The 14443-nt window shown below is 36.2% G+C and overlaps 1 protein-coding gene across 3 annotated transcripts in view; it reads left to right on the forward strand.

Annotated features, from left to right (window-relative positions):
- Positions 1-14443, forward strand: part of GRM5 (glutamate metabotropic receptor 5) — a 241385-nt gene that overhangs the window by 213869 nt on the left and 13073 nt on the right. Inside the window, exons 9-10 of one of the 3 annotated variants that reach the window (XM_005516179.2) lie at positions 11860-11958; positions 13477-13638. The exons of 1 other annotated variant lie outside the window; for it this stretch is intronic. In XM_005516179.2, coding sequence (XP_005516236.1) covers positions 11860-11958; positions 13477-13638 — 261 coding nt within the window. The remainder of the gene's footprint in view (positions 1-11859; positions 11959-13476; positions 13639-14443) is intronic. One more of the 3 variants, XM_088051622.1, reaches the window with a different exon arrangement.

Genomic DNA, 14443 nt, shown 5'->3' on the forward strand with positions numbered 1-14443 from the left:
CAAAAATTCTGTCAACATGAAACTGCAAAGAGGCAATTTTGTCATTCCTCAGATATGCATGTCTAGCCTGGAAGTGACATGTAGCTAGATTTTTCTTCTCACTGAAACACACATGGATTTTAGGATTGATAATATGAACGTTTCCAGACATGTCATTGTTCACAACTGCAGTTGACATGGATCAAGGACAATTTGTACTTCCATTTATATGTGAACCACAATTTAGACCTGAGGGAGGACTTTATTAGTAATACCTGCAGGATATATTATACCAAAGTGATTTTTTTTTTTGTCAGAATATTACTAATGATTCTCTTTCAGAGATTTTGAAGTGGTACAAAAATGGCCAGTCTATTACAAGGTATTTTGTACTTATGATCAGTTAATGATGGGCTTTTTTTTCCAGTTCCTTTCCAGGTGCAGAGTAGGATGATATTTTCAAATGATAAATCAGTTTTCAGATGAAGTGATGGTTACCTGAAATATCCTTTTCTGCAACTTCTGTCTCTATGTATAAATGACCTGAGGTATTCAAATTAGAAGCCCTATAGCAAGAAGAGTCATTCTTCAAAATATGTCTTCATTAGAAGGCATTCTTCTTTGAGGTTATTATTTTCCCTCACTTTTGCTGCCGAACTCATTTGCCACCTTGCAACCTATTTACTCAACATGATGAAGTTATAGATGACAGAAAGATCTCAGGCTTGGGGAAGAATTGTTTGTCATTTGTTCATCCTGGTTTGGAAAGGCGCTACTCTAAGACCTTTGTTTTGTTTTAAAAAGCAAAGAGCATACCCCATTATTAAATATTCTAAATGACAAGATGCATTTTCTTCTCCTTGAGGACTCATTTTCCATTTCTTTATATCTCTCAATGCATAGAAAATATCTGCAGTAGGGAGATATTAGCAGAATATAATAGATCATCATTAACAAAGATTTCTTTTTCAATAGCACTGTCTTGGGAATTACTTCAATCCAAAAGAGCTTTGAGAGTACCCAGTATGTATGTGTAGGGACGAAAATGGCAGCAGAAAGCTGATACATTGACATATTTTCCTGGATACAGTGAACTTGATCTTTGCATTTGACACTTGGAGAAAAACTTGTATGTCATCAGCAGTGTTCATCAATGCACAAAACCATAACAAAGATCCTCCTGACACTTGTGTCTGAATCCTCAGCCCAGTAAACTGTGATGGTGCCACTGAATTTAGTAGTGTTCACTCAGTCAGTCAGTGTTTGCCTGAAGGGTCTAGGCGTCCAAGAGCAATGTGATCCCATCGATCCTGGGAAATTCTCTCTAATCAATTTGATTACATGAAAGAGAGTCCCAGAACCTGATGAGTACATTTAAAATGGTGCTCAGGACTTCACCTAGGTCTCCAAGAAAGAGCAGAAGACCACTGTTAGCTTCAATTCCATTTAGTTTATATGAGAAAACAGAGTTCTACCATTTTACTTGATAATCAAATATTTATTTGAAAAAAATCTGGTTACACAAAGCAATAGGTTTCAAGGTATTATTCAGTACAATGCTCAAAAGATTGTTTGGATAGTTATTCAAGTAAACACCAAAGTGTTCAGAATCAAAGGAAATATGCACTAGAACTTCATGGCATCATTTAAACAGCTCAGAGGGGTTTTATTTAAAAGAGAGTGAGTCACTGTTGAATTTTAAAGAAACATGCTATTTAAGTCACCAGTGCATAGTGGGGCCTCTATCATTAGCATTTTGCTTCTTGACACTAATTTATAGCACAGTGTAGTATTGCATCAAATTATTGTCAGAGATAATGCCAACGTGCCATTCAGAGCTTTCACATCAGCCACAAAATGACAAATAACAAGACTGCTTTTGCCTAAATAAAGCAATGCATCTGTTACAGTCCTAAATGACTTTTTGCATGGGATGTTCTTCAATTAAGAAAACTCAGGCAAGCTGTGGTTGTGTGTTGGAATGGATCTTCACATACTCAAATATGTAGAAGGAGAGAGCATAACTATTCGTTACCCAGTGTAATGAAAACCACTTCATGTAGGCTATTGTGATTCAGCAGTATTCACCAAAAGATATTCTGCCCTCATTTAAAGTAGGGCTAACGAACCTGACATTATCAGAAGTGACTTCACAAAGGAGAGCACTACATAGCTGGAGTCAAAGCCATATAGCTGGTGTAGAGAGGCATTTGGAACTTCTGTCTTCAGTCATCTTTCCAGTTAGTTTCATAGAGACTAGGAAGGCCATAAATACATTGAGTAAATCTTACCTTGAGGTACCAGTTGTTATCACATATGCTACACAGTCTTTTTGCAAAGGAGCTAATTTATCCTCTCCTCACTCTCAACTCACCATTACATGTAAGATGAAGGCTGTATATTTCTGCTTCAGGAGCTGCTATTATGGTATTTCTATTATGATATTTCTAGTCAGGACAGCATATCAAAGGGTCTCAGTCGTGTTACCCTTACCTGGAGAATAGTGCAGATGTTCAAAAGCTCCTCTTAGCTTTCTAATGTCATTGCCCTGGATTTCACATAAAAAATTGACCACTAGTTGTTTATGTCTTCTGGAAGGTGTCTTTAAATGGGCCAAAGCACACATGCTCCATTTTCCAAGCTTCACACTCATCACCCCACAACTACCTGAAGAACAGCAAGATTTCTTGCCTTTAAAGCAAGTAATAAACTGTTCTGAGCATCTAGCAATGTATTAAAAACCTCCCTAAATACTGATTTTCACTTATATACATGCTACGTAAGTGTTTATAATCCTACCAGTATTTTTCTCAAAAGAGAGAAGCCTATAGTTGCCCAGTACAAGCCAAAAGTACTCTCCTGAAACAAAACAAGACATATAATCATCTTCTTAATGAGTAACTAAGCCAGAAGGTTGAGCAGCACTTTCAGTCTGCAATGCAGGCAGGTAGCTGTGATCGCTCTAGAGGAAAGAATCATCACCAGCTAAGCCAGATAATGTCAGGCATATTCAAGATACGTTGACTGTGTTTTGTGCCTAATTACTCCATACAGCTGTGAACAGCAAAATACTAGACAACAGAAGAACTACGCACATAAATTTCTGCACCCCTCTTACAAATCTTTTTGAGACTAAATCTTAATAACTCAGTGTGGCAGTGATACTTTATGCTACTTGAATTTATTTTGTAATGAACTATTTTCTAAATATTTAAACATAAGCTATGTCTGTCAAACTAAACAGATTACTCACCTGTTTTTTAATGTATTGTCTTGTCCACTTAAGAAGTTTGTCCTGCACTGTATGATTACAGAAGTGAGCATTGCTCTGTATGCATCTGCAGAAGTGACAGTACTGACAGCTTTCATCCAGGACTGGGGATCCCTTGTCCTAGTGAGCCAAGCTCACTCTTAGGGGAACCACAGAATTTTTATTATGTAAATCACCATCATTTTTTTTTTATCTTACTAAAACAGAGATGCTCACACATCCACCTCAGAATCAGGTTTCTCTCTCTCAGGTGCTACACCGGTACATCAGAAAAAGCCATCTGGCCTCACATGTTAATTGCCATTCCATTTCTTCTATGAAGAAAACATGGTAAGCAAGGTAGATTTTTTCCATTGAACTGGATTCAGTCCTGGACCACCAGTGTCTATAGTTAATGTAGAGACATCAGGCAGTCCCAAATTGTGCCATAATGATATATTTTGGAAATAGGTGTCTACCATCACACTGCATGTTCTGTTTCTGCAAAGAATATGCAGTTTTCTCCCTTCTCTATTCTCTTTTCCTGCTTATGATTGACTATAGCTATTTTGTTACAATTCAAACAGCACTTTTTTGGACCAGAAAATAGGAAAATATTCTTGGATCAGCCTAGAAGTTGTCATTCATAGTTAGAAATATTCCAATCTAAGTACTACATCATGCATCTGCATGCCATATTTCAGCACCGAAATCTTGCAATGATATTTTTCAGAAATCTGAATTCAATTTCTCAAAATGTCCACTCTTTTTTCCACAGGAAATTTTTAAAACAGTACTTCTAATATTGCATATGATTGAAATCTACATAAAGTACTGAAAAAGACCAATAAATGAAAAATGTGAAAACTTCAAGATTTTACTACTGCTATTTTGCATTATGAAGAAAGTCCTGGGAAAACATTGATTTTCCAGACAAACGAGAATCCCCATCAGAATAAACTTCCACCACTGTTACAAACACCATGCCAAGTTCCCCCAGATGCAACCCATGCAATTCCCATTGTCCAAATATCAGCTTTTCACTGGCTGAAACCATATACATGAATAAATAGATGGATTGAAGTCATGGCCATCAAGCTGTGATCAAATTCTTTTTTTACAGTATGTTTGTGCATTATCAGCATAGCATGATGATTTGGAACATAAATGGAAAATATTCAAATTCCCTATGCCTCAGCAACTTGCCTGAGATATGAAACAGGCCTGTTGTTTGACACAGAGATTTTAGTCCTGTAAAGAAGATGGAGTACAAGAAAAACAGATTTTTGTGCAAAGCTGAATCTGGTTCTCATTCCTCATGTGAAGACCCATTGAGAAAGATACTGATCCTTAGTTTCTGCCACAGCATATCCTATTGAGTCACATTTTTATAGATACATTTGTCTTCATATATATGCAGCTTGAACAATTTCTCTGACACGCTTTGAACCATTATAAAAGAATACTACACATCACTTCCTAACAAATTTTTAAAAACTTTTTACTTACCAGACTTCTTCAGGACACAGCCTATAGGTTCATACTCAAAATTTTCATAACCAAAGGGCTCAGATACTCCTGGTGATCTAATTGGTCATACAGTACACTAAGACTAACATTCCATCAGATCCATTGCCTGTCAAAATGAGGCAAAACACAACTTTCTTAAACTTTAGACTAACAGTCACAGATTTCATAAAAGCCATCAGTTCTGCAGTTTCTGCAGGTAGTTGAACTGATTTAAACATGAAGAACATGAAACAGAATGTAGAAGAGGTTGTAACCCCACAAGATTGTGCTCAAGATTAGTGAATAACCTGCTGTATGGAGTAATATCAGCAACTTGTAATATATGCATGAGTTGCTTTCCTACTGGAATTTGATGGAGCCATTCTGTCTTGTATAAAATAAACACTGATTTGAAAAAAAAAAAATATTGGAAAAAATACATGCTTTCTAGCCTGGTAGAAAGTAAAATGATTATTAATGTCAGCCAGTGGCAGAGGAGAGATTCCAGCCCACCTGTCTTATACAGGATGTTATAATAGCTTTACACTAAAAAATCTTTCCAATTCCAGTTTTATTTCACGATGGAGATAAAAAAATAATACCTGGGGACATTATTTGTAATCCTGAAGTTTTATGGACTAAAGAAATAATTTAGAGGTGATTTTTAGTGTTTCTAATCAGATCTTGTTTGTACAGAGATTTAACTGGGAGATTATCAAAGTATGTGAACTGGGAGAACTAATGCTTAAGAAGTTACATTCTAGAAATGACTGGCACCATCTCTGAACTGTAACAGTGACCAGCTTTTAACCATTGCCCACATCAATGCAGTAAATCCTTGTGGAAACTGAAAAGTGGAAAAGCTGCCCAAAACAGGACCACATATTACTGTAGGGCAAAAGATGACACAGAAAAATCATTGCATACAAAAAAAAATAAGTTTTCCCCAGATGCTCTTTATTTGGACCCTTGACTAAAAATTGCACAAAAGTGATGAGATGCCTCTGTACTATGAGTTTATGGTAAAAAAGTGAGGGCTAAGCTTCTTACATGACTTATTCTAATTAAAGCAGATAACAATTTACATGAGGTGAAAGTCTGGCCAAAAAGGTACTGTTCTTATTTAAAAAAAAAAAATCTAGGCATAGTGATACAAGACCTTATTTATTTGCTTCATAACCTTGCTAAAATTGAATTTTGATACATGCAGGATAAAAAAATTGACTCTTCAGAGAAAGTCATTATCTTTTTGATGGATTAGTCTGCATTTATTAATGAATCAGTTCCCAAATGGATCACTTGGAGCTATTTTAATCTAATATGCTACAAAAATTTAGATTGAGAGATTACTGAATGATTTGAGTCCTTCACTTTTCCCTAAATAATTTAGTCTTGATGTCTTTTTGGACAAGCTTGATACTGTGATTAATTAAACTTCAAATACTCTGAAATGACTGAAGAATATTTTATAAAATTCAGTGAAAGGTATTACTGAAAGCTTTTGATAAATTGCTGGTAAAACATTCCATCTGTATAATGGATTTATACTCTTGAATGACCTTATTACAGTGGTTTTTGTGTACAGTGTTAGTGTTGTTTTGAATTTTCCCCTCAAATATGATTAAAATATTGATTGATTGATTGATTGATTGATTGATATTTCTTTGCTCCATTAACTAAGCACATGTCTTTAAGCCTTATATTTGCCATTATTTATATTATTAAAACATTGTTACCCATCATTTTGGAACAAATATCATAGCTGAAGTCTGCTAATTAAATGACACTGTGAACAGTTCCCTGCCTACTGTTACCCACATATGCTTTAGGTTGCAAAATCTTACTACTGTACTGCAAAAAAGAAAAGGAAGGAACAGTGAAGATGAGACACAACAGTTCTATATTTATTTAAGGAAAGAAGAATTTCTGTTTTTTAATAGCAGCATTTATCCCTTGTACTTTTTTTTTTTCATCTTCCAGCCTGTCTCCCAAAATTCTGATGACAAATAAATGCCACCATATACTACATCACTATTCCTTATCACACATGCTGGAGAGCACCCAGAGATGCCATGCAGATGGTCTCATGTTCATTAGCATACACGATGTAGGTCCTGTCCACCAGGTTTGTCTACCAAAGGAACTTCTGCTTCTTTCCACAGCAAATTTTGATAAAAACTGGCATTGTGATTAATTTGATGCACTGTAATTAATCTAATAAACAGAAGACTAGGACATGCACCCTCCTCTTTCCAAGGTCCACCAAGTCACGAAGCAGTCTGCCACTGTGGGAACACCTGTGTGAATTATAATGAATGGTATTTGTACTTGTATCTGGATGTTGATGTGGACTGATGGAAGAGATGGCACTTCATCTCGCTGAGACATGTGTTTGGCGACAGATACCTTTACATGACTGTGACTGAAAATTAAGGCAGAAGTCTGTTAAAATATATAAACATTATATATGTCTATAGTATATAACTATTTGAATCTGCTGTAGTTTTTGACTATAGCATTATATATTGAATGTTTACAGAGGTAAGACTCCACTGTATGAAAATCCTGTACAATGGTTTGTCCAACATATCAGAAAAAACCTTTCTGGAACAAGGGAATTAAACAGGCTGGCAATATTTTGCTATCAGTCTAATCTTCCCTTGAGCCAGTATAATGCTTTGTATATGATTCCAACAAAAATGTCATTTTAATTCACCAGCTGCAATTACATATGATTGCTTAATTAGAATAAGTTTTAAAGAATAGTAAAATATTATGCTGCACTTGAAAAAAAAATTGTGTTTGGCTCTAAAGCAATTTTACTTGCTGAGATTTTGCTAATAAGCAAGTAATGCTTATATGTTGATTATTTTTTTAATTACAAAAGTGGCATGCTTAATAATATATCATTTATTTTAGCCATTACATAAATGGGGAAACTTCACACAATAAACAGAGACCCTTTCAAAACATTCAGTGCAATATGCTGCAATTTCAAGATAGCATGACCAATCTCACAGAATCAATTTTCAGAAACACAGTATGTTTGTAGTTCAAAGCAGCCCCCACTGTAAAAACACTAAATATTTTTCATATTCCATTCTTTAACCATATATGCAGAAATCTTTGAACATATATTGTCTTACCTAACCTAAAGGCTAGCTTTAACTCTGCTGATATGAAATCTAAGTTCTTCATCATTTCTTAATATCAAGACCAAGGAATATTGCAGGTGAAATATGTTGCTTGTATGTAAATTAACAGTGTCAAGCACACATTGTGTGCTCAATAATTAATAACACTGCTGCATGGCAGTACGAGATTGCATTTGAAATAGGGATTGGTGACAGTTCTCCAACTCCAATGCAATAAATTACATTTGATTTGCATTTTAAAAACCTAAAGACACTTTGAGATATCTTCAGTTAGTTAAACTTTTTAATGAAAAAGAGAAAAAAAACCTCTTATGTCAAAGAGTAAAAACTCTTTATAATTTATATAGAAGTTTATAATTGCACTTTTTTTTTTTTTTCAGAGAACAGATTGTTTGAAAGAACTACTTTTTGCTACTGCAAGCTCTTGTCTTTTGAGAAATCTCTCACCCTGTGTAGTGTGGACATTTTAACAGAATCTGTGCATTACCATCGACATTCTGTCCACAGATTATTTTTCAAGCATTCAACAATGTCTTTGACCAAACTATTCACAAATGTAGGCTACGGCGCAACTCCTAGGTCTGGCCTGCCAACATCCTCCAGATAGGGGATGCAGAGACATATGAAATGTGCTGCTGATCGAGGTATCCAACACCTTCTGCATGGAAACTGGGAAAGAGCAGAGGTAAAAGGGACCATGAACAAAGATGGGTCTCACCCTAACATGAAGTCAAGGCTACCAGGATACCAGAACCTGGATCTATGCCCATATGTAGAGACTTGACAGTGCAGGGACAAAAAAAAAATAATTAAAAATTAAAAAATAAATATATAAAATAAAATAGGGATCTACACATACATAAAAGCTGATTTCTACTGATTTTAGTGAATCACTACTGATCTCATTCAGGATGATGATGCCCATATTCCACCTTAGTTTCCCATTGTATCCATTAATATTGGTCTACCAGAGGATTTTTGTTGGAAGGTGAAGAAGGCCAGAGAAAGGTCTAGATGTCCTTCAAACCCAAGCAGTGTCACTGGTGTTTCCTGACATATATCACATGGACAATGACGTCACTAAAAACCAAGGCAGGACAGTCATGGTTTTTCAGCCCAGGAGCTTCTTTCTCTCTAGTGAGGCTTTCTGGAGAGAGCAGAGCACTGCTGTGCAAGATAGTGATGTGACCAAGCATTTGGCAAAAGGATAAGCAAAAGGATAAGTGATTGAGTTACTGGGAATTACTTCTCAAATTTCCTGTCACTGATCAACACCTATAAAACATATTAGCATTTATCATTTAATATTTTCCCTAAGAAAATTTGCTCCTGTGCAAAAAAATTACACAGATCACAATTCCCCACCAAAAGATGTGAGAAAAACACTTAAAGATGACCCAAAGTATTTTAAAGCATTAACAGAATTTTGTTGCTGCCTTTCTGTACAGAATCAAAATCTCTCTCTTTTTTAACCAATACATATTCCTGGAGTTGGAAAAAAGGAGAAAATAAATTTCTTCTTGCAAGTACTGCTCACACTGTAGTGTTTTATACCTCCTCCAAAATACTCAATTACTTTCCACATTAGTATTTCTCATGTCAACTACAAAGAAGTGCCTGAGGGTGAAGACCTCTCAACAGATGAGAGAAGCCTTCCCAATAGATTGGTTCTTTTAAAACAATCCTAGGTTTTAGCAACCTGGACAGGGAAATTTTTCTGATGCAAAATGTTCTGAGCCAAAATAATTTCCTGTGTCTACTCTGAGAGCTGAAAATATTTTACGCAGAACCTTGGGTAAGCCTTTCCAGAATGATGACTCAAAGAATTTTGCAGCTTCCTTTCAACCGTTAGATGCACTTTCCACACCAGCAGGATTGAATAGAGTTTGCCCATTGGCTTCATAATTACATGGGCATTTATCACTGAATGAATGGCAGCATAGATACCATGGCTCAAGAGTTTGAGGTTTTATGAGACAATGTGCTGTTTCTGATGGTGCAATTTGCTCTTGAGTGGATGGATAAACTTGAGAGATTCATAGCAGTGTCTCTGCTGATTTTCATGGTGGTGAAATTTATGCTAATGTGGGGGATAATTTATCTGAGTCACATCCATCCTAACCTGAGGTTCTTCAGGATGGGGTTACTAAGGTCATTTATCTCTTGTTTTCTTTTGTTGTCTACTTTCTAGAATCCTGCTTATTGAGAGCATTTTGAGTGTCCCAGTTTTTCTTAGTTTTGATTATTTCCCTCTGCCTTTCTAGGCAAAAATATCTCTTGTGGTTATTTAGTCTAAACATAACTGTGTTTCCATCCTGTTCTTCCTAAATTCTACTTTCTTTGATGTCTAGCACCTTCACTCCAAGTTTATTTCCTTTTCTTTCCTCTGAAGTTTCTACACATTCTTTCCTCTCTCCTCTTTTTCTCTGGCTATCTGAATTAATTTTGTACGATCCAACTTGACTTCATTTGTATTTTTCAGTAAATATATCTACTTTCTAAGCCCATCCACTTTTTCCTCTGCTCTAGGAATGACTTCCATTTAGTACATATGTGTCCTGTGAGAGCTTTGTGCCTATCTGGGAGCACTACATATACCACCCTCTGGATTGTATTAAAACCTTGGTAGCCAGTCTGCAAAGTTGCTGTTGTTCCTCCTTTCAGTATGGTTATAATTTGTAAACCAAAGGACTTTGCACTTATACACCTCATTTTTCTGTCTCTGGTTCACTCTCAGATTCACTAAGCTTCTTCATCAGTGATTTATGCAATATACACTGCATCTGAGGGTCTACTACAACTGCATCCAATATTTAGTTCACTTTCTCTATACACAGGTTATTTCTCTTTTATGGGGTAATTTTTTATAAGGTTATCTAGATATACTTTTGTTATCTAGATCAGATTAATGAACGAGGAACAATAAAGTCTGTTATTCTGTGATTTTAACAGTGTTAAATACACAAGCTTCTCCACAGAAGTGTGTTTGAAGCCCACAGCGCAGCTCATAGGATTTGGGGGTGGGATATCACAATCTCTTTGAGAAGACACGTGCAGGTATTTTGCCCAAAATTTTCTTAAAAGACTTAAACAGGTATTTCAACATCTAGCACAAGAATTTGTATGGTTAGGGTGAAGTTCACTGCTGGGAGGAGAGACAGTATGAGACTTCTACATTACTCACATCCCAACTGAGTGTTCAGTGAGTGAACAATGACCAGGTCTTATCTTGTATCCCACCCATGAATTAATTAGATAATCAAGTGTTATTTAAACTATTTAGCCAAGCGATTTTTTTTTCATCAAAGTGCAAGGTCTTGTGTACAAAATATGCATAGTACTTCACTGGGCTCTAGGTTTGGGGTTGATCTCACTTGACTTTATGTCTAGATCTCAGTAAGTCATTTAACTTCTATTTGTTGCCAGTGGAGAGAGGAATTCCCATTCACAACATGAATTGAGAGCCCATACAAATTTTACCCAACTAATCCACTGCACTGGTGTTTGCACTGAAAGGTGGAACAAGACACAAATTACAGAGATGTAGACTCAGAGGAATAAGTCAGGAATGAGAACATGGCCATCAGCTGATTCCCCACTGATTCTTAAATTAAGTGTTGTTTCCCTTAAACTCTTTCTCTCTAACTGTTTTGGGCTAACTTCAAAAAATATTAAAGTGTTAGCATGTTATTTATTCTGTAAAATTATTTGACTGCCCCTAAATAGAGATACAGATACAGATATAAAGAAAACAGTGAGCACCTGTCCTGCATAACCCTGCTTGCTTTAACACAGGTCTGGGGTTTTATGCAGTTGTTCCACCACTCCCACAGCTGCTTTGCACTCTTCTCTACCACTGCCACAGTAACATTCATGTGCATGGCCCTTTGCACAGCAGCTGTCAAAGAAAGCTGAGCACACAATCACTTCTCTCTGTTTGCTCCTGTTGTTGTCGTGATTTATTAGGTACAAAGGCAGGAGACTGGCCCCCCCGCACAAGTCGGAAATAGAGTGTTTCACCCCAAAAGGGAGTATGGGGAATGGTGGGCGAGCTACAATGACCAGGTAAGCAAAGAGCAAGTGGCCTTAGGTCAGTGTGATATGTCTGTGAACAGAAGGAGCAGCCCTGGATAATTCCAGGCTAGATCCTCTGTCTGTAATTCCTGTGTATCACATAAAATATGTTTAGAAAAAAAAAAAAAAGAAAAAAGAAAACATGTTGCCACTGCTGATTTCTGTGTTCCATCTGACTACCAAAAAATCCCTGCACCATGCTCATTCCAGTGATCTGAACCACATGTCCTGTGTGATGTTGTTGCAATATGGTGCTTTGGGGAGGAGAAATCTTATACCTGCTAGCTGGGCAGATGAAAAGAAGCAGGATTCAAACTTGGAGTAAGGGTAGGTCCAGTGCATATTAGGGGTTACATTGAGTCTAACCAAAAGAACTTTTTAAAAGGGCAGAGAAAAACTGATTAATGAAAACGTATTCAATATGAAAATGTCGGTTCTTCTCAAGCAAAATATCTTATGAAAAGTGCTGAGTTTTACAGAAGTTTAAAGGAAAGGTTTCAAAGTAATTTTAAATACAGTTTAAAGTACCTTTTTATAACTTTCTCCATTTAATTTAATTCATATATTTATCTTCATTTTTGTCATTATATTTTGCATGACATTAAACAGTAACATTACAATTTAATGAATATTAAATGCTAAACATTTTTTCAATGTTACTGGAATTAATTGCTTTAGTATGTCCATTTTGATGTTTTTCTATTGAAATATTTCAAACTGCTTAAATCTGTGAAATACTTAGAGATTTCAGCAATTCTTCTTATTTTGAGTCCAGAGAGATTTCCAAAAGTTGAACTTTCCCATAGGACAGAAATTTCATTTCTCCATATATGTCCTTTCATAAATGAATAAGCACATACATGCCAAAGATGGTTATACATCTTCCATGAAACAATGCTTTTAAGAAGCATTGTGCCATTGTGTTATGTTCTACTAAATGTAATAACCATTTTACCATTTATTAAATGATCTACTCATTCCTTATCAAGCCCTGTTGGATACTTTTAAGTGTAACCTTAAAGCACAGGGTGACCAAATTATACTGTCAGTTTTCCCAAGTGTTACATCTCTTGGTAAATTTTATCATTGCAGGAGGGTGTTCAGTGAGACACTTGCACAGTGTTATGTTGGGTACAGCATCCACACACATGTATAGGGCCATCAACACTCACAGGACATAGCACACCCCTGAGGGCTCCTGCAGGTAAAATACCTTCAGAAACATTGATTTCTGACTGTTGTACACAAAGTATTTTTTTTGTCAGCTGGAATGGTTTCTTGTCTATGTGTCATCTGTACTCTATTTTTAATTTTTTTTTACATTGCATTGCCTTCAGAAATATTTATTCTTCATTTAAAAGCTATCTGCAATCAATATATAATGGAACTTTGAAGAGTGGAAAAGTACATGTAATTGTCTGAAAACTGTATTTTGTTGTACAGTATTCAGCTCTGTTTTACCTGGCCATATATACACACTTGAAAAACTTCTTTTTTATATCTTCACAGTGAAGAAAATGTTTGCATTCCAGACTGTAATCGTTCTGAGTCAAGTAGAGAGGAGAAAAAGGTTCCTGTTAAAGAGGATGCCCTAACAGTCAAAAAGACTGGAAACTGTGTCAGTCTAATAGTTCCACAGCAAGACTGTCAGCTGCAAGACCTACTCAAACAGTTAAGAACACCTGCTGCTTAACAGAGCAATTGTATTTGATGGCTGTGTTTTGTTGTCTGCAGCCACAATGTCCTGGCCAATGGTCCTTGTCCAATTTTGTGAGCTCAGCAGAGCTGCCACTGAATAGCCTGGGAATCTCCCGGAGAGAACTCAGACATTGCAGAGCAGAAACATTCTCTTGTCCCATTAAGTATCAGACCAGTGCTAGAAGTCACTGAGATGAAGTCCAGATGGAAAAAGACAGATACAGGGGCCTGCCCATTTTTGGATGACGAAAAAGACTCATCATCTCACAGGACAAAGAGGTCCCATGATATTGACCAAATCCCACTTACAGTCTTTCAGTCCAAATAATGCCATGCAATTCATATTGGGCAGTGTTGCTCAGCTCATGCCCTCAAATCCCTCGTGCAACATTTTATTTGTTTTCCAACCCAAGTGTTGACATTTTCCACATCAGGGCCTAAATATCCCTTTATATTAGTGTTACAAATGGCTCTGGATTTTTCAAGATGAAAAATGACATAAAAATAGAAGTAGCGGATACATTATGTGATGCCTTTTAAGACTATTTCTAACTAGGGATCATCCTGCAGCACCTGTGAGTATCATTCACATATATATGGTAAAATCAACTATGGAATGAGATGTTTTCTGAAGCTTTCACATAGCAGGCATCACAGCATAATTTATTTTGCATTTCTTCCATAATATATACGTGTTTTATTTGATTAAATGCAATGAATAAGAAACTGCTTAATAACTCACAGGAGTAATTTTCCTGCTGATAAGTCCTGTGTGCAA

The sequence above is a fragment of the Pseudopodoces humilis genome, chromosome 2, assembly GCF_049639895.1.
Source record: "Pseudopodoces humilis isolate 2021_Gansu_Grassland_sample_001 chromosome 2, ASM4963989v1, whole genome shotgun sequence".
In the NCBI taxonomy this organism is placed as follows: domain Eukaryota; kingdom Metazoa; phylum Chordata; class Aves; order Passeriformes; family Paridae; genus Pseudopodoces; species Pseudopodoces humilis.